The following is an 18,707-nucleotide window of genomic DNA, read 5'->3' as shown; positions in this document are numbered from 1 at the left end:
ACGAAAAGAACCTTCAAGTTCAATGAACGAAATGTACTTGTGGCACCTTAGACTTGGTCATGCCAATGAAAGGAGGATCCATTCTCTTGTTCAACAAGATCTTATCAAAGGTCTAGAGGAGGAACCTTTTCATAAGTGTGAGTCATGCTTAGAAAGCAAGATGACCAAGAGGCCTTTTAAGGCTAAGGGCAATAGGTCCAAGGAAGTACTTGAGCTCGTTCATTCCGATGTATGTGGACCAATGTCAACTGAGGCAAGAAGTGGTTTTCGATACTTCATCACATTTATTGATGACTTCTCAAAAATTGGATATGTCTACTTGATGCGTCACAAGTCAGAGTCTTTTGACAAGTTTAAAGACTTTAAGACTCTTGTGGAGAAGTATCATGGGAAGAATATCAAATGCCTACGATCTGATCGTGGAGGCGAATACCTCAGTGCCGAATTCTTGGACTACTTATCGGAAGTGGGAATTCAATCCCAACTGACTGCGCCGGGCACGCCCCAGCAGAACGGCGTGGCTGAAAGAAGGAACAGGACCTTATTAAACATGGTTTGATCGATGATGAGTTATGCACGTCTGCCTATTTCGTTTTGGGGACAGGCCTTGCTTTCCGCAAGTCACATTTTAGACAATTTACCATCAAAATCCGTACCTAAAACTCCATATGAGTTGTGGACTGGGCGTAAGCCCAATCTAGCACATCTCAAGGTTTGGGGTTGTCCGGCTCATGTATTGGAAAAGGATCCAACTAAGCTAGGATCTAGGACGGAGGTATGTTTGTTTATAGGATACCCCAAAGGAACGAAAGGTTATGAATTCTTCAGTCTCCGAGATAAGAAAGTCATTGTGAGCACTCTCGCGACATTCTTAGAGGAAGACTATGTAATGAATCATAAACCCAGCAGTGAAGTGGCTCTTGATGAGCTAACTTCAGTCACAAGTTCCATTAACCAAGAATAAGTACCAAGTGTACAAACAATTCCCGAAACTTCAACTTCTACTCAAAATATTGTAGTGCCGCGCTGCAGTGGGAGGGTCTCAAATGAGCCCGACAGATACATTGGTTTGGGAGAATCTATGGATCACTCCTCGGACAGCAATGTATTAGATCCCTGGAACTTTGCGGAGGCGCTGGCAGATATCGATCATTGCGAATGGGTAAAAGCAATGGATTCGGAACTACAATCTATGATAGACAAAGACGTCTACGATTTGTCCGTCCTACCCGAAGGTTGTACTGCCATTGGGAGCAAGTGGATATATAAACGTAAACGTGGACCCGATGGACGAGTTAAAGTCTTCAAAGCAAGACTAGTGGCCAAGGGGTATACCCAAAAGGAAGGCATCGATTATGATGAGACCTTCTCCCCAGTGGCCATGCTCAAATCGATCCGGATACTGTTGTCTATTGCAGCTTATATGGATTGGGATGTATGGCAGATGGACGTTAAGACTGCATTTCTAAACGGCAGTCTTGAGGAGACCATCTACATGGAACAACCCGAAGGATATGCCATAAAGGGCAAAGAACACATGGTTTGGAAGCTTAAGAAGGCCATTTATGGCCTCAAGCAAGCATCTAGATCGTGGAACCAATGTTTCGATCAAACTGTTTGCAAGTTTGGATTCGAAAAGTGCCCAAGTGAAAGCTGCGTGTATAAGAAAGTTGATAAGGGGAATGTGGTGTTCTTAGTTTTATATGTAGATGACATTCTTCTAATTGGAAACAATAAAAAGATGTTGTCATCAGTTCGAACATGGTTGTCAAACCAGTTCGAGATGAAGGATATAGGAGACGAGGGACACATCCTTGGGATCAAGGTTCTTCGGAATCGAGATAAGAAGATGTTGTGCTTATCTCAATAATCTTACATCGAAATAGTACTTAGTCGTTTTAGCATGCAGGACGCCAAGAAAGGTTTCTTACCTTTTAGACATGGCATCCATTTATCTCAAGAGATGTGCCCTAAAACGCCGTCTGAGATACAAGCAATGAGAAGGATTCCATATGCTTCGGCAGTTGGAAGTCTCATGTATGCTATGCTTTGTACTAGACCAGATATTTGCTTTGCTGTTGGCATGGTGGCAAGATATCAGTCGAATCCGGGCCAAGGACATTGGACTGCCGTAAAGAACATACTCAAGTACCTTAAACGGACTAAGGACTATGCTCTAGTTTACAATGCAGTCAAGCTCTGTCCTTTGGGATATACTGACTCAGACTTTCAAGCTGATCAGGACTCTGGCTCTAGGTCGATTGTGAACTCCAATTGTCGATCTGGCGGTGGTCCAGGCAAGGCTTCGCGGAAAACATCTGGAAATTCTCGTACAACGGCAACATCTTCCACTTTCCTTTCTCATCTCCTTGTAGATAGACAAGATAAGCAGGACGCCCTTTTCTCACCATCATACTAGCTTGAAGCGCGGAGATGATAGTGTTAGGGTTTTGTATACTAGAAATCACCTTTCGAGTGATTGGATACTGTAAAACTCTAATGGTTATTTTCCAATAAATGCAACAGATTATTTTTGTCATAATGTTGTTATGTTTTACATTTAATGGTTGTTTATTGCATATTTAAATGTATGAGCAAACGTAACAAAGTCTAAGTCTTTGTTTTAGTAGACCGATTGTGGGCGTCCTCCAATTTAAGGTAACACGGTCAGTTCTAAACAAAGAAAAATAAGAATTTCACAACCTAGATAGACCTAGACTACCTATCGCGAAAGGTTGCAATGTCAGTCCGATTATTTCTAAACCTTATTGAAATAAGATGACGTTGGTGTGGTATAGCACTGAATGGATCTAACAGCAAGACGAGTCTTTATGCTATCTACTGAAAGACGAGGTCTTGAGAATTAATTTCTTAATCAATGTACGTTAGCATTGAGCATACGATATTGAGTATCCACTACTTTGACTTACCAAAGGTGCGGGTTTTTCGTAACCCAACGATCCAGGTATATTGGGTAGTGGTGATCATTATCTAGAGGTGCTAGGATTGCTATTATGTTGAAACGTGTGCGAGGAGAGTCTCGTTTGATAACATCCACAAGAGGAGCTCGAAACGAGGTTTTATTATTCGGAACCTAGCTAGTTGGAGTTTGATTACACTATGAATAATAAATAAGAATTTCTTGCTAAGTCCACTCTTGGAATTCGAAATATGTTAATTAATTAAGTCTATAGCAGACATTAATTAATTAATGGATGTTTCCATCTTAAGCGCGGGAAATAAATCAAATACAATTAAAGGAAACCCGGAATACTTGTAATTTCGGATTTGGAAGGCAGTGCAATATTACATCTGTAGTGGCTGCTCGTAATATACCAATATAAGCTTATATTAAATTGTGGGTTCAATTTAATTAGTAAAAAGCTAATTGGGTGAGGCATGTTCCAGATTCTTCCTTATATAAATAGGAGAATAAAGGAGACAGAAAACACAACAATTTATTCATAAAATTTTCGTCCCCCTTCTTTAAGAGAATTTTCGAAAATTGTGCTCTCCTCCGTGAGCTGAGTTCTGTCTTCCATTATTCGAGTCCTAGTACGTTGGTGAGGTTTGCCCACACAAATATCAGCGTATAGTCCGGGACACCTGTCAGTGGATACTTGTTTTTTAGGGTCATTTTGTTCAACTCTCTATAGTCGATACACATCCTCATCGACCCATCCTTCTTCTTGACAAAAAGCACAGGAGCGCCCCACGGTGAGACACTGGGTCTAATGAAACCCAGGTCCATAAGCTCTTGAAGTTGTATCTTGAGTTCCTCTAACTCTTTAGGCGCCATTCGGTATGGTGCCTTGGACACAGGTGCCGACCCTGGCTCTAGGTCGATTGTGAACTCCAATTGTCGATCTGGCGGTGGTCCAGGCAAGGCTTCGGGGAAAACATCTGGAAATTCTCGTACAACGACAACATCTTCCACTTTCCTTTCTCCTTTCTCATCTCCTTGTAGAGAGACAAGATAAGCAGGACGCCCTTTTCTCACCATCGTACTAGCTTGAAGCGCGGAGATGATAGATGTTCGCCGGTTCATCGAGATCCCATAGTATATGGTGGGTTCCTTCCTCGGGGCTTGCAGGGATATTTGTCTCTCCTTGCAACGAATAGTAGCAAAATTCACAGCTAACCAGTCCATTCCCAAAATTATGTCAATATCCCCCACAGTTAAAGCACTTGGTAGTGTTCTGCATTCTACACTCTCCGAAATGGTACTTGGAGCACACATTGCATTGTGGTGGTCTAGGTCGGAAGTCACCCCTCTGGTTAGAGAAATTTTGTCTGCCCCTATACTGTGGTCGGTTTTGGGTGGGCTGGTACCTCTTGTTTTCATAGTGGGTCCTATTCCCATCCCACTTCCTCTTCTCCCAGGAATGATGTGGTGGAGGTAAAGCCAATGTAGTGTTTCACATCGCCCTCTCCTTGGGCATAGCTTCCTCCACGTCTAGTACGCGAGTCAACGATTCTGCGTAGGCAGGTCTCCCAAGGTTGGCCAATGTTATCCTTATCTCATGCCTTAGTCCCGAACGGAATTTCTTAGCCATCTTCTTATCGGTATCCCTTGTTCGGGTGCATGCCGAGCCATGTCTCAAGTGTGTGGTCGTATCCTGGCACTAACATGCGCCCTTGTTCGAGGTTGTAAAACTCGGCCGCCTTCGCCTTTCGGTAACTTTTTGGAATATACCCGTTGTATATCTCCGTCTTAATGTCCTCCCATGTCATTGTATTCACTTACTTAGGGGTCAGGTCCTTTGCTTGGTCCCACCAAAAGTTGGTCGAATCCGTGAGTTGGTAGGTTACACAAATCAAATGCTCTTCCTCAGTGCACTTCAAGAATTCGAAGATGCTCTCCAATACGCGTATCCAAGTCTCGGTCTTTGTTGGCTCTCCTATCCCATTGAAGATAGGAGGATTTTGCTCTAGCAAAAACTATTCAATATGTCATTTTGGCTTAGGTGGAGGAGGTGATAGTGATGGTGCTTGCAGACGTTTCTCCTTTCGATTGTTTCCCATTTTAGTTGATTCAATTTCGCCACTTGCTGGACGGTATCCTCTCATCGACGACCTTCGTTCGTATATCTTAATCTATCAGGGTGTTCGTATTTTCATTCCAATACTATCGTACAGTGATGATCTTATACGACGATCTTTAAATACTACGACTCACAACTTTCTGTTGTTATCCGTATATCCCTTGATCAACCACTTACATAAATTCTGTGCCGCATAACATGATCATTTGGTGTACACGACTTCTCTCAACTTTCAATTTCTCAAGACCTAATATCTAGGTATGGCATAACGTTCGATTCTTCGGCCGCTTGCTACAACTAAGCATAGATGCAAAAATATTCGACTCCTCGTGTTGTTGGTGTATCATCTTTTTGTATGTGTCTCTTGAAACTTATCCCTCATATGTGTTTGCAGAGATCGAGCCATTGTTTTTTTTTTAGAGTCTTGTATCAAGAATTTGGAAATCTATTTAACAGTCTTACTTGGATCAGAACGGGTTTCAACATGAGGAGCACTATTGAAATTGCCCTTGATTAAAATGGCTCCGAAAATGACTCAAGAGGAACAAGAATGAGTCACTAAAAGGAAACAGTGATGCATCACTTGCAAATTGCAGGTCAATCAAAAGTTTTAAATGCACGAAAAGAATACCATTGTCAAGGAGCTTCATAGAAAGAAATTTCTGAGAATCCAAGTAAGTACTGTCAATTAAATTCATCCATTCTAGCTACAAAAGTGGCACTCTATATTCTAAGTCAAGATTCTTGGTGTCGTTACAGCAATTAACTGTCCTTGAAGGTCACATCTTCATATTGTTTTTGGCACGCCCTAGCGGTCATTCTCATTAAAACATGGTAATAACCTTCCTGGCCTTAACGTGTCATAAGTGTTGTCGTATTTGCAACGTGTCATCGCATTAACATGTTATGCACGATTGCATTCACTTTATTTGATTGCAGGCACAATTTCTCATCGTTGTAAGGATACATCACCTAACATTTCTTCTTGTCTTGATCTCATTAGAAACTTCCTTTCGTTTTGTTCTTATCATCAGGGAAAACAATAGGCAATTATAATAATCCGTCTAGTTCGAAGTATATGTTTTAGTTTGTCCCATCACTCAAGAAAGTGATATTGTAGTTATCAATTTACAACTATGTTCGAGCACGTTCAGCCTAGCATATTTCTTAGGCACTCTATGTTTTGCAGACATAGTTCATAGTCTCATACTTCAACATATATTCGATCGTTGCTAAATTCAAGCTTCATATGGATTATACGTTTGCAACAAAGTTCAAAATTCCACATTTCACTTTCATAATGATTCTATACGATGCCTCGTATTTCAACAATCATGAATTATCATCACATAAAACGTCATTTATATATTGCGCAGTCAAATATGTTTATCCATATAAACCATTTGCCATTCCACAACATTTCATCCAGTGTATATTAATATTTAAAATAGTAACTCAATCAATCCAACCGTCCATGGAATCACATTTCATAAATCGTACAGTTCATGGACATCTGTATCACAACCACAAAATTGCAACTATGCACTCATCATGCTTTGTATTCACAGTTTCGTAATCATGCAATTTCGACCACATAGGCATAAAAAAATAAATTTCCGCTCAAGTAATAAACATGTATGTCCTTCAAGTTAAATTCGCAGTTCAAACATGTAATAACAAGTCTCCGCCTCAAGCATGCGATTCATATGCACACTTCAATATCCATAACATTCAACACCTTCAATCACATACTCCCATAGTGTCTCACTCTCGTATGACCACAACATTTTTCCAAAAGCCATAGCATTTACTTTAAATTTCCAATAGACCCAAAATTGCCATTTTCACAAGGAACCATTTTTCCATCGAATTTCAAAAATTTCAGTAATTCATTTAAAAGTCGCCAAAATATTCTTACCTCTTCTTTCGTGGTTGGGTGTGGCGAGTTGTGGTGTTGAGCCTTCGATGTTTAACACTTTAGCCAATTAATGCAAGTATAGATTTTGACTCCAAAAGACTCTTGGGTCCAGAGCGGAAAGAAACTGAGGCTCTGATACCAAACTGTCACGACCACCATTTATTTTTAATAAATACGGGCGATCGTGATTAAAGGAATTCAATAAGCAGACGAAGGGAACTAGGGTTACAATAACGAGTTGGACCAACAATTAATATTCAAAGAAAACGACCAAGAATTTGACATAAACTAGTAAAATCCCAAGTATTCAATATCCAAACAATTTAAGTTGCAGGCCCAATAATGATAAGTAAAAGAAATGCCACAGTGGAAACGACCAAGAGAAAGAGTGCCGTCATGTGTGAAGACACAACGACACTCATAATTCAAAGATAAACAATGCATTCTCCAATTAACTTGCTCAACACCACCATACTCTCGCCGCCGCTCAACCTGCACATAAGGAAAACACATGCAGGGTTGAGTACTATAATAATACTCAGTGGGCTCATGCCGAAAACATTTGCAATACCAAATATTATTTATCATGCCATATGTAAGTAACCATCGGGGTTTAGCTTTAGAAAGGCCCGAGGCACTCAAAATCATTTCCCATAGTAAAAGTCGACTGATCAGTCATTTTCCCATAGACGTTAGCCATATCTGCGCATACATGACAAGGAATGTGGCCACAAACCAAGTCACTAGACCGGCCAGCCCGTACGCTAGCACACGATCTACCATAGGTGTACACTAGTCCAAGTAGGGTTTGCGGCCCTACGAGGACCCGAATTGGATTTAGATAATAATGGCATAAAGCCATATCAGATAGGCACGTTAAAATCAAACAAGACATGATAAACTCAATTTCATTCCCATCGATAAAACATTTAGGACATTGTCCTTATTTAAAAGAAAGCCAACCTCAAAGCGCTTAAGTCTCAACTATATCCTTTCCCTTGGAATCAAGTTTCGCGCGCAAGATATCACCTTTAAATATTGGAAATAGCACATATATCAACATGAGAAGTCAAGCAAAAGCTAAGATGCCTGCACCCTAAAGCTTCAATTATTCCACCGATATGATTATGAATTCTTCCCAATTAAATCTTGATCTTTTCAATTAATTTCGCCCGCTCACGTCCCAACAAATTTTATTAACACTGCCCAGAGATTAAAACACCATGTAGTCTAATAAAAGAGTCAGTATATCAAGCCCAAGAGATTTAAAAAGAGTCGACCACTGCCTTAAAAGAATCGGCCCAAATTAATTAAGCACACCCATTCAACCAAAGAAAGAAAAATGGTTTAATTAACACAAATGAAAATACTCCCTTCCCAGACTACACGTACAGTCATCCTTCCATTTTCTTTTGTTCAACACAGATAGCCCCCTTTATTTAGAACTATCATTAACAAATGAAATAAAATAAGTGGAAACTTATTCCTATGAACTATTATGCCTACACGTAAATACCACCTGTTCCATTTAAAAGAAAACATAAATTAGATTAAAATAATGTTAAAAGGATGGTACATATATTTTTCTCAAGAAAGAAACAAGAGAGCACATATCTCCTTCCAAAACCCGTCGCCTCTCTCTCTTCTGCAAATTCTCAACCAAGAACATCCCAGTTTTTTTTTTAAATTTGCAACACTTGATTTGAAGATTACAGAAGCACCCACCAATTAACTCTCTCTATCTCTCCCTCGATTTCTCTTACAAGAAGACAAAACAAGATCCCCAAATTTGTCAAGCAGGATCGCGTCGTGGTTCGCTCACTTCGTCACCGTTCAGGTGTAGTCCATATCGAGCAGCTGCTGGTCGGCTCCAATTCGCCGCCCCGCGCACACCACTGTCGTCGCACGGCGTCGCCGATTCCACCCCGATTAGCCCCCTTAAGATAAGTTCTTAAATTTTGATTAAGTTGATTGTTTTACTTCGGTTCTCGAGTTTCGATTGACGCAAAAAGCGATATGCTTGATGTTTGGAGAATTAATAGAAAGGGAGAGGTTTATACCTTCGCTGAACAAATCGACTTTGACAGAAGATCGAAGCTTCAGGTTTCCCCCTTTCCGGATTTGGTTCCAAATTTCTGTCAAAAAAAGTTCTGGTGTGAATTTACCTTACGAAGAAAAACAAGGGGGGAAACGTGAAAAAAATGATTACCGTGGTGAAATTAGGATTTGGTTGGGGAAAAGATGAGCTCCTTCTTCCTACTGCTCCCTCCGCCGCTTGAGGAAATTTTGAGGTGCAAAGTGAGAGTGAGTGACTGCGAATTTGTGTGAGGGAAAGGGATTAGGGTATGGGTATTAATATACCGTTCAAAATGGTTCACAATTGAGAGTTGATTGTGGTTTAATTTTGGAAGAGATTTGCAGAGGAGGAGCGGTTATTGAGCGTGGGAGAGGGAACGTAAAATAGGTAATTGATTCTCAAAAAAATAATAGCAATTAAAGGTTGATGGATGGTTTATTTTTGGAGCAGATTGAATAAATAAAGGAAAAAAATCGTGTTAGTTGATTTCACAATTAATTTGGACTCTAATTGTTGCCTTGGACTAATTCTCAAATTGTAGAATTATTTGTTGATTGGGAGAAGAAATACGGCAGATTTGGAGAGGAGAAACTCTGCGCTGGGATCTTCTAAATTCTTGGAATCATTTAGTAGGATTTAATTTGTTTGGGCTCAACATCATTTGTATTTTATTTAAATTGTATAGCCCACAATTTATTTTCTATCAGACTGGATTTTTGTATTATTTATTCAATTTATCGGATCCAACACGAAATTGAGTCCAATAAATATTCCTCTCGGAAAAGAATTATTTAAATTCGCATTGTGATTTACTTCACAATTTCTAGCTCTCATAACAAATGATCAATTATTAAAAAAAACATTTAATTTCACCCCACATCAATTATTCAAAGCAGTCACGTCACATATTCAACAAAGTTGACTCAGTCAACCCAAAATCATAACTACAACCAAAATTAGGTCACCAAAGGAATCACATAACAATTCCACTCGTCATTTAATTCACGACATTAAAAGAAATAAAAGCAATAGTCTTAGGTTTGAAAATTAGGGTTCAAAAAGTGGGGTGTTACCGTATCTCTCTCTCTAAATACTTTTCTTTCGAAGATAAATACTTTTAATAATTATGTATGTTTTTTTAAAATAGAGTGGTTGCAATTTCTCCGTTTTTTGTGTCGAAATTGTTTAATTCCGTAAATTGTTTAATTTGGTGAATTTTTATTATTGTAGGATCTTCGTTGAGATGTCCTTGGGGATGTCTGCCACTGTGCAATGAGAAGTCCTTATGGCGTGACAGGATGTGTTTTTAGAAGGTGCGCGGGGACGTCCGCACCATAGCGGATGCCCTTAATAAAGTAAATAAATATTACACCGTGGGATGCTGTTGTCTATCTGGAAAATGGAAACGCTTCAAAAATCCGACAAATTTCTGTATTTTGAGGCCCCTCTTTTGCTCAGCAAAACCTTTACTCTTCGCCATATTGTCTTCACCTGTTTAATGCTATAGAGAGAGAAACAGTTCGTACATATCCAAATCTGCGTAAATGCGACAATTAATTCAAATACTCACTTTTGAACAAGAGGGGAATCTCTTTTTCTCTTGTTTTCGTTTCAATTTCGTTCCGGACCTTGGGCGCTAATCTCTTCTGGGTCCGGAGATTTAGGGTTTCTTTCTTTGCTGTTACAATTCAAGCTCGTATGTGCATTAGGGTTTAGATTTCTTTGTAAAAAGGGTGCGTATTAGTCTAATAATCCAACATGGACGGACGGAGAATAACAGCGAGCCCCAGGCCGTGCTGTGGCCGGCGAGTGGTGGCGAAGAAGCGCCCGCGCGGCGGTTTAGATGGCTTTGTCAACAGCGTGAAGAAGCTGCAGAGAAGGGAGATTTCATCGAAGCGTGACCGTGCTTTTAGCATGAGTGATGCTCAGGAGCGATTCCGCAACATTCGCTTGCAGGTTTACTTGATTTAATTCATAATGTTTGCTTCAACCTTTTATGGTTTTGGTTTTGGGCCATTTGAATAATTCAAGTGTTTGATGATTTCAGCTTTTCTGAATTATGTATTGACGCACAGAAAATTTAGGGCTTTTTATGCTTTCTCACTTGAATTGCCATGTATATGCGTTTATGTATGTAGATCTGTGTACCAGAGCGGTGGTGTTGTTTACCTTTTTGTGTGGAGAGAGTTAAACGGAAGATGCCAGTATTTTTTTCAGTTGTTGTGATAGTTTTACACGGATAGATGTTTCAATCTTTATCTAGATTGCTATTGGCCTTTTGTGATGCTAACATGCCACGACTTATAAAGGAGGCTGAGAGACATATTAGATAGTGATAGTGTGTTGTGACATTGTTTATGATTCTTTGGTCAACCTCCACATAGAGATGTTATGCACTCAATGGTTCTTGAAAGTGCGATGTCCGCGAAGCTACTTACATGAACTAATTATGCACCTAAGTTGTGAAAATGATCAAGAGGATACATAATGCAACCTATGAGCATATGACATGTTGAAGATACAATTTTTGATGATCTATGTGACACTGGTACGAGTTTGTTAGAAAATCAAGAGGATACATGATGCAACCCATGAGCATGTTGAAGATACAATTTATGTCAGTGAATGAGCGATTTGCTGTCTTTTATTTGCTGTATTACATGTTGGCAGAGTGAATGAGCAATTTGCTATCTTTTATTTGTTTAAGTTCATAAACTTTATTAATTTAGTTTATTGAGAAATTTGATTGAGGTGCAAATATGTGGGCACCTGCCATTTTTGGTTATTTCTTGCTTATGAAAATCCTCTAGTTTTGGTGTATACGATGAGCAGGTTCTTGCCATTTTTTCCTGTACATTAGCTGCTAAGTTTTTATTCCAAAATCTGATGTATGTGTAATAACATTTGTGCCAATCTGAGCACATTATAGGCAACAACTCATTTAGACCTCTTTATTTTTGTTGTTTCCCTTGTCTTCAATGGATAGAATATTGCGTATGTACATGAACTAATACCAACCTTGATCTTTTGGTTCAGGAGGAGTATGATACTCATGATCCCAAGGGATATTCTTCTTTGTCGCTACCATTTCTGAAGAAGAGGTCAAAAATTATTGAGATAGTTGCTGCCCGTGATATTGTCTTTGCACTTGCCCAATCTGGTGTCTGTGCAGCATTTAGTCGAGGTACATTTACTACTGAAATTTAAGCTCCTTGTCCATTCTCCTGGCTGTTGTAAGGGCTTATATATTTCACCCATTTGATGCAGAGACTAACCAGAGGATATGCTTCTTGAATGTTTGTCCTGATGAAGTCATTCGAAGCTTATTCTACAACAAAAATAATGATTCTTTAATCACTGTTTCAGTCTATGCTTCAGATAATTTTAGTTCCTTAAAATGCAGAACAACAAGGATCGAGTAATTCCGTCTCACCATTCGCTTGCTGTTTCTTTTATGTTTGCATCCATTACTTATTATCACATTAATGGCCCATCTTTTAGATACATACGAAGAGGCAAACCTGATGCCGGCTTCCCTCTTTTCGAATCTGAGTCATTGAAGTGGCCTGGTTTTGTTGAGTTTGATGATGTTAATGGAAAGGTTCTTACTTACTCCGCACAAGACAGGTAACTCTTAGCTGATAAGTGGATAATCATTTATTTGACACTTGTTCTGATAGCTACAACTGTCTTCTTTCAGCATATACAAGGTTTTTGACTTGAAAAACTACACGATGTTATACTCAATTTCAGATAAAAATGTTCAGGAGATTAAGATCAGGTAATGTTATAGTTTCTAAGTAAGATGTTCTTGTATATATTCATTTCCAAAAACTTATATTGGGGGATGGGGGAATGCTTCTTTTCCCCTTGGGATTTTATTGGAATACTGAATCAGACCCTTGAAACTATGGTTTTGGTCTGTAAACTGTGCTATTATAATTTTATGCATACTTGAGTAATTCTATTCGCTGAATTACTTTCTGTCACAATTGAAGGTTGTGAAAGTTCTTTTATGTTGTTTCTACTTTCTGCCCTATGATAGTGTTCTTGTGGCATTTTTATGTATGTTCAATTTTTTTGCATATTTTTTGTACAATAGTCCAGGAATCATGCTTTTGATATTTACAAAAACCCAAGGCGCTGTCCCTTTGAAGATTCTCTCTATTGAAGATGGGACTGTTTTGAAATCGTTCAACCATCTTCTTCATAGAAACAAGAAGGTTGATTTCATTGAACAGTTCAATGAAAAGCTTTTAGTCAAGCAAGAAAATGAAAATCTCCAGATTGTTGATGTAAGTGTCTGTATATTACAATTGAGACATTCTTGTCCTTTCTGAAATCTGACTTCTGTCTGTTTAGGTTCGCAATGTTGAGATAACAGAAGTTAGCCGGACCGAGTTCATGACCCCTTCCGCATTCATATTTCTGTACGAGAACCAATTATTCCTGACGTTCAGAAACCGAACAGTTGCTGTCTGGAACTTCAGAGGGGAACTTGTGACCTCGTTTGAGGATCACCTTTTATGGCATCCTGATTGCAACACTAACAACATATATATTACAAGCGATCAGGATCTCATCATTTCGTATTGCAAAGCAGATTCTGATGAACCATTATCTGATGGGATTGGTATGCTCATATCCATTCTGATTATAATTGTTCAAGTTCTCTACCTCTATTACATGGTCTATGCTTTATTAGAGAAAAAGTTTCTACACATTTAAAGAAAATGGGTCCATGTACTATCATTTGTATTGATATTAATGTTCATTCGTGCCCTTCTGTCGATGTCAAAATATTATCTGTGAAGATTTGGTTCTTGTAGTTTTAATATGAATTTTTTCTTACACTAAGCATTACAGGTTAGTTTAATATTTGTTGAATGTAATAGGAACTAAGCTAATATGAAAATCTCTAAGGAATGGTCTTACATTGGTATTGTTTCTCATTTATTTCTTGTTGACAGCGGGTTCTATCAACATCAGCAATATCTTAACTGGGAAGTGCTTGGCAAAAATAAAAGCGAGCAATAGTCTTCCGATGAATGAATGCAACTGCGGTGCAGGTTGTGGGGGAAAGAAGTGCAACTCAAGGAAGCGCATTCAAGCTTCTAGAATCAGCACTGTTGCTGAGGCCCTGGAAGATATCACTGCCCTCTTCTACGATGAAGACCGCAATGAGATCTACACTGGAAATAGGCATGGTCTTGTTCATGTATGGTCCAACTAATGGTGATGAGTTGGAGCCCATTTTCATACAGATGAACATTTGTTGCTTAATAGAATGCTAAACCATTGGTTCCTCTATCTGAGTTTTGTGAATTTCTGACCACCCCCATGAAGGGGGGGTTGTCTGTGATCATGATGCTATATATTTGTAGGCGCCATGTTTGTTGATTTACTCGATTGCGCTTTGGACCTAACTAAGATATCAGTAACATTTGGTGTGTAGATGTAAGAGACAGTGTAAGAACAGTGCTTGTTGTGCAAGATAATCTTGTTTCTCTGTAAATTGCTCCTCTTTGTTTCTGAATGAATAGTTCTTAGTCTTCTTCTTGGTTCCTGTTGTCAATGATGATGTTGCAGGCATTCTGTACAGCTAGGAGGAGTGGTTACTTATTGTTATCAATAACAACATTCTGTTAGCTTTCGTTTAGGAATAAGAGCATTAGCAATGGGGAGCGATCAATCGAGCCTGTGATCGGCTCCCGCATCGGCCCTTCATTATGGAAGAGGGGCCAATGATCGGCCCTCCCCCAAACACCCCAAAGAGTCGTTGTCTCGGCCTTGGCCGATCTCATAGGGCCTTTGATCGGTCCTCCATTGTGGAGATAAGGCCGATGATCTGCCCTTTCATCGATTTTGCTTTTTTTAATTCTTTTTTCACCCTCTATATATACTTCCATATACCATTCTTACATTTCACTCCATTCATCTCACTCTATACTTCTTTTCCTCTCTCTACAAAATGAATTCCGACAACACTTCGGAGAATTCTAGCGATGGAAGCCCATGCACGGGCGGAACCCAAATTCCACCCGGTTACCAATAATTAAAATTGAAATATACAAATATTGATGATGTTGAAATGAAATGGGTGGGATAGGCCCTTGAGATAGACCTTTTCATTACAGGGAGATAAGGCCCTTAATAATAAGTGTGGTAAAATGTTGATGTGGAAAAAAAAGAAAAAAAAGAGGATGGTCCATCCATTGCTAATGCTCTAAGTGACAATTATTGAGTGATTAACGAGCTAATTCACTCATATTAAGAGCTTACATATGTAAACGCTTAAATAACAAAAAAACTCATTTTTTTCATGAATAAGATATATCAATTCGGCTAATCCTTCTTTTCATTCTTCATCTGAGTTCTTCAAGTAGAACAATCATCTCCGGTTGTTTTCCTTACTCTGTCAATCCTAGTTTCGTACCATATGATATTAGCCTTGACGATTCTGCTCAAATGGCGGGCCAAACATGATCCATCAAAGCATCTATTCAGCGACTGGAAGAGGCTGTGCATTCTTCATCAGGCGGATTGTCCAATGCTTCCGATCAATTGAGACCAATTGGATCACCTTCGCGATCGATCTCTGAAGGAACTCCATGGCAACTTCATGACGCTATACTTCCAACACACGAAGCGTATGGCTAAGCTACAACATATCCAGGGAGATAACTCTCACGCCTCGCGCAAGCCACAAACACGTCACACTTAAATAATTTAAGGTTGGTTTCAAATTTTCCCTATAAATAATTTGAATGGGTGGTTTTTTTTGCTGTAAACACTTTTTCACGGTTGATGAAACACCACTAGAGGCACAAGTTAAATTGGTATTCATCAATTTGGATAGACGAGCAATTCTCTCCTTAATCATGGGAATGCTAGAATTTTTCTTGCCTTCTTCTCTAGATCTAGGTTCTGGTCTTCATATCTATCAATCATATATGTATCATCTTAGATTTGTCCACATAAATGGATGCACGTGAGTTTGGGAATAGGTTAGAAAATTTTAGGTAGAGTACAAACAAAGTACATGGAGAAGGTGCAAACAACGTCGATTCTTTAGAAAATCAAAATATACTCACCAAATCACATTTAATTTACGTATTTTATGTGAATTTATGTGATTTATCAAATATTCAATTATTTTACACAATAACTGAATTAACTACATAATCACGTAAATAGATCCGTTTCCGCAGTGCAATCGCAACACAAGCAATCTCCAATTAAAATGCAATGTAGAATGTAGGCAGTGAGACTGAGGAAATTAATGTGGCGGTTCACTCCGACGTCACCTCCCAAGTCTCCAACACCCACATACTTGTCGCCGAATTCCATCAACTCGTCCCACAAATGCCACATCCGACATCAAATTCAATTTCTGCTTCGTCGTGGTGGAAGACGACGACGAGCTGCTCCGTGATAACAATGATTGACAAGACAACCCGTCGTCGTTGTAATTTCCTGGATGCCTTTGTAGCGGAACTTGTCGTTGTCGGGTCCACCCTTGCCGTTCCCCTTCTTTCCTCTTGGGAAGAGGGATGATTAGGGCTAAGAAAATCTGGGATTGGGAGCGGCTGGCATTTGGGAGTGTGATATCCTTTAAATTCACAATCGTAGAGCCAATTCGTGGGTGAAACCATGTCCCATCAGAAGGCAGAAAATCGGAAGATGAAATTGAGGAGGTTGGGAAAAACGAATAATCACATGAGTTGAAACAGGCGAAGGGGAATCTATCTATTTGAGAGAGAGATAGGGTGTGTTAGCCAAAAATTGAAAAAATTCTTTTTTTTTTGTAATGCAGGTTAATGGAATTCCATTTTAATGAAGGGTTCCCAACTCAGGGAGTGACGCATGACTATTATGCGTCGTTAATAGAGAGACGCATAACCATCATGCCTCTTTATTTAGTGACGCATAAGGGTTATGCGTCATTAGGGCGTGACGCATAAGGGTTATGCCTCTTTTAACAATATAAAGAAAAAAATATTTTGTTCCGCATAATTAAATTAAAAATAAACAGATTGGAAGAACTAGAAAATTGAAACTAACAATAAAAATCAACAACAAAAAAAGGTGCTACTGAAGTACTAGAAAATAAAATTAGTTAGTTTTAATTTTAAATAATTTTGAAACTACTCAATATAAGTATGCGTCTTACATTTCTTCAAAGTAGAGACCGAAGAAGTTTACCTATAGGCACGCTTTTAATTTATGTCAGTCTTGTACATTTTCCAAAAAAATAACTCAAACAAGTTAAATTAAATAATGATTATAATAAGTATTATTTTTATTGGCATGTATATCTTCTTCTTCCTCAAGATACGGGAAACCATTTCTCTGCAACTTAAGAAATTTAAGTTTCAGCCCTTTTTATCCTCTAGTTTCCATCGATTTAATCTTCCGCATCACTATTTGGTGAGGGTTGAACTTGATTTTTCAAAATTTGTAAATTGGAAAAAAAAGGGAAAAAAAATTTTGTAGTTGCGTCGGCCAGTGTCCAGTCGCCTCGACCGCTCCGAGCGTGCCCCAACCGCCCAGAGCGCGCCCCGACGGCGCCCCACGTATCTCGCTCGGCTCACCCATGTTGGGGCGAAGCCGGCCTCGATCATGGCGACCCGCGCCCCAGTCGCGTTTTTGACAACACACTGGGAGGCCCCCATTAAAATAAATTCCATAAGTGTAGAGAATAGTTTGGTGCAACTCTTAATATTTGAAGATGGCACATAAGGGTTATGCGTCATTAAAGAGAGATGCATAACCATCATGCGTCTTTATTTAGTGAAGCATAAGGGTTATGCATCATTAGGGAGTGACGCATAATGGTTATGCGTCTTTTAACGACGCATAATGGTTGTGCGTCATTAATCAAAGACGCATAAGGGTTGTGCGTTTCATTAATAACGACGCATAAGCGTTATGCGTCACTCCCTAAGTCGGAATAAATCTATACTCTTTCATTAAAATGGAATTCCATTAGTGTCCTATAACAAAAATTGAAAGAACTCGCCAAAAATTCAGTAACTTTTTAGTTGTTAATTAATACTCCCTCTGTCCCCAAAATATATGAACTATTTCTATATTAGTGTTCCTAAAAAGTACGAAGTTTCTAATTTTGAAATAGTTCATACCCATCATTTAACTTACAACTTATACTATTACACTATACTACTAAGAATGTGAAGCCCACTCTTCAATAACACTATTCACACTACCATTTATCTCTCTTATTTTACCAATTACAATACTATAATTTAAAACTCGTGTCGAACCAAATGTAAGTATCAATTTAGTATTTACGTGTATTCTACTCTAGTCAAAATGTACTTAATAAAGGTTGACCGTCAAAATTTGACGGAGTCGGAAAAAAAGATCAAAAGTGGATCGTTTTTGTTTGTCTGGGATTCACAAATCAAAAGGTTAATATTGTGGTTCAAAATTATAAAATACCATATATTTATAACAAAAATGGACTTTAGTATATATTTTTCATTTTAGATAAATGAATACGTAATCATTAAATCATTATATTGACTATCTATAAATAACATAGAAATAGAATTCAAAATTTGATTAACTTTTTCTACTTACTTTCTTCCACATGTTTTAAACTTGCATTAAATAAAAATGAGATACGGACTGTTATCTAGCGCAC

General features: G+C 38.8%; 1 protein-coding gene and 2 long non-coding RNA genes across 3 annotated transcripts; 2 read left to right on the top strand and 1 right to left on the bottom strand.

The window, feature by feature from the left end:
• Positions 1–6,789: 6,789 nt before the first annotated feature.
• On the bottom strand, positions 6,790–9,099 carry LOC121741590. Its single transcript, XR_006037907.1, has 3 exons — positions 9,024–9,099; positions 7,927–7,992; positions 6,790–7,455 (listed from the first exon to the last, which is right to left on the bottom strand). It is a non-coding gene; the product is annotated as an uncharacterized LOC121741590 (long non-coding RNA).
• Positions 9,100–9,308: 209 nt separating this feature from the next.
• On the top strand, positions 9,309–9,773 carry LOC121741591. Its single transcript, XR_006037908.1, has 2 exons — positions 9,309–9,427; positions 9,582–9,773. It is a non-coding gene; the product is annotated as an uncharacterized LOC121741591 (long non-coding RNA).
• A 558-nt stretch (positions 9,774–10,331) lies between these two features.
• Positions 10,332–14,555, top strand: LOC121741589. Its single transcript, XM_042134427.1, has 8 exons — positions 10,332–10,996; positions 12,077–12,224; positions 12,308–12,458; positions 12,542–12,667; positions 12,741–12,821; positions 13,143–13,335; positions 13,403–13,673; positions 14,011–14,555. The coding sequence occupies exons 1-8, from the start codon at positions 10,799–10,801 to the stop codon at positions 14,271–14,273; spliced, it is 1,431 nt and encodes a 476-aa protein (XP_041990361.1). The 5' UTR covers positions 10,332–10,798; the 3' UTR covers positions 14,274–14,555.
• The last annotated feature ends 4,152 nt before the right edge of the window (positions 14,556–18,707 follow it).

This window comes from Salvia splendens, chromosome 7 (assembly GCF_004379255.2).
Source record: "Salvia splendens isolate huo1 chromosome 7, SspV2, whole genome shotgun sequence".
Classification (NCBI taxonomy): Eukaryota; Viridiplantae; Streptophyta; class Magnoliopsida; order Lamiales; family Lamiaceae; genus Salvia; species Salvia splendens.
This window is presented reverse-complemented; position numbering and strand designations above follow the sequence as displayed.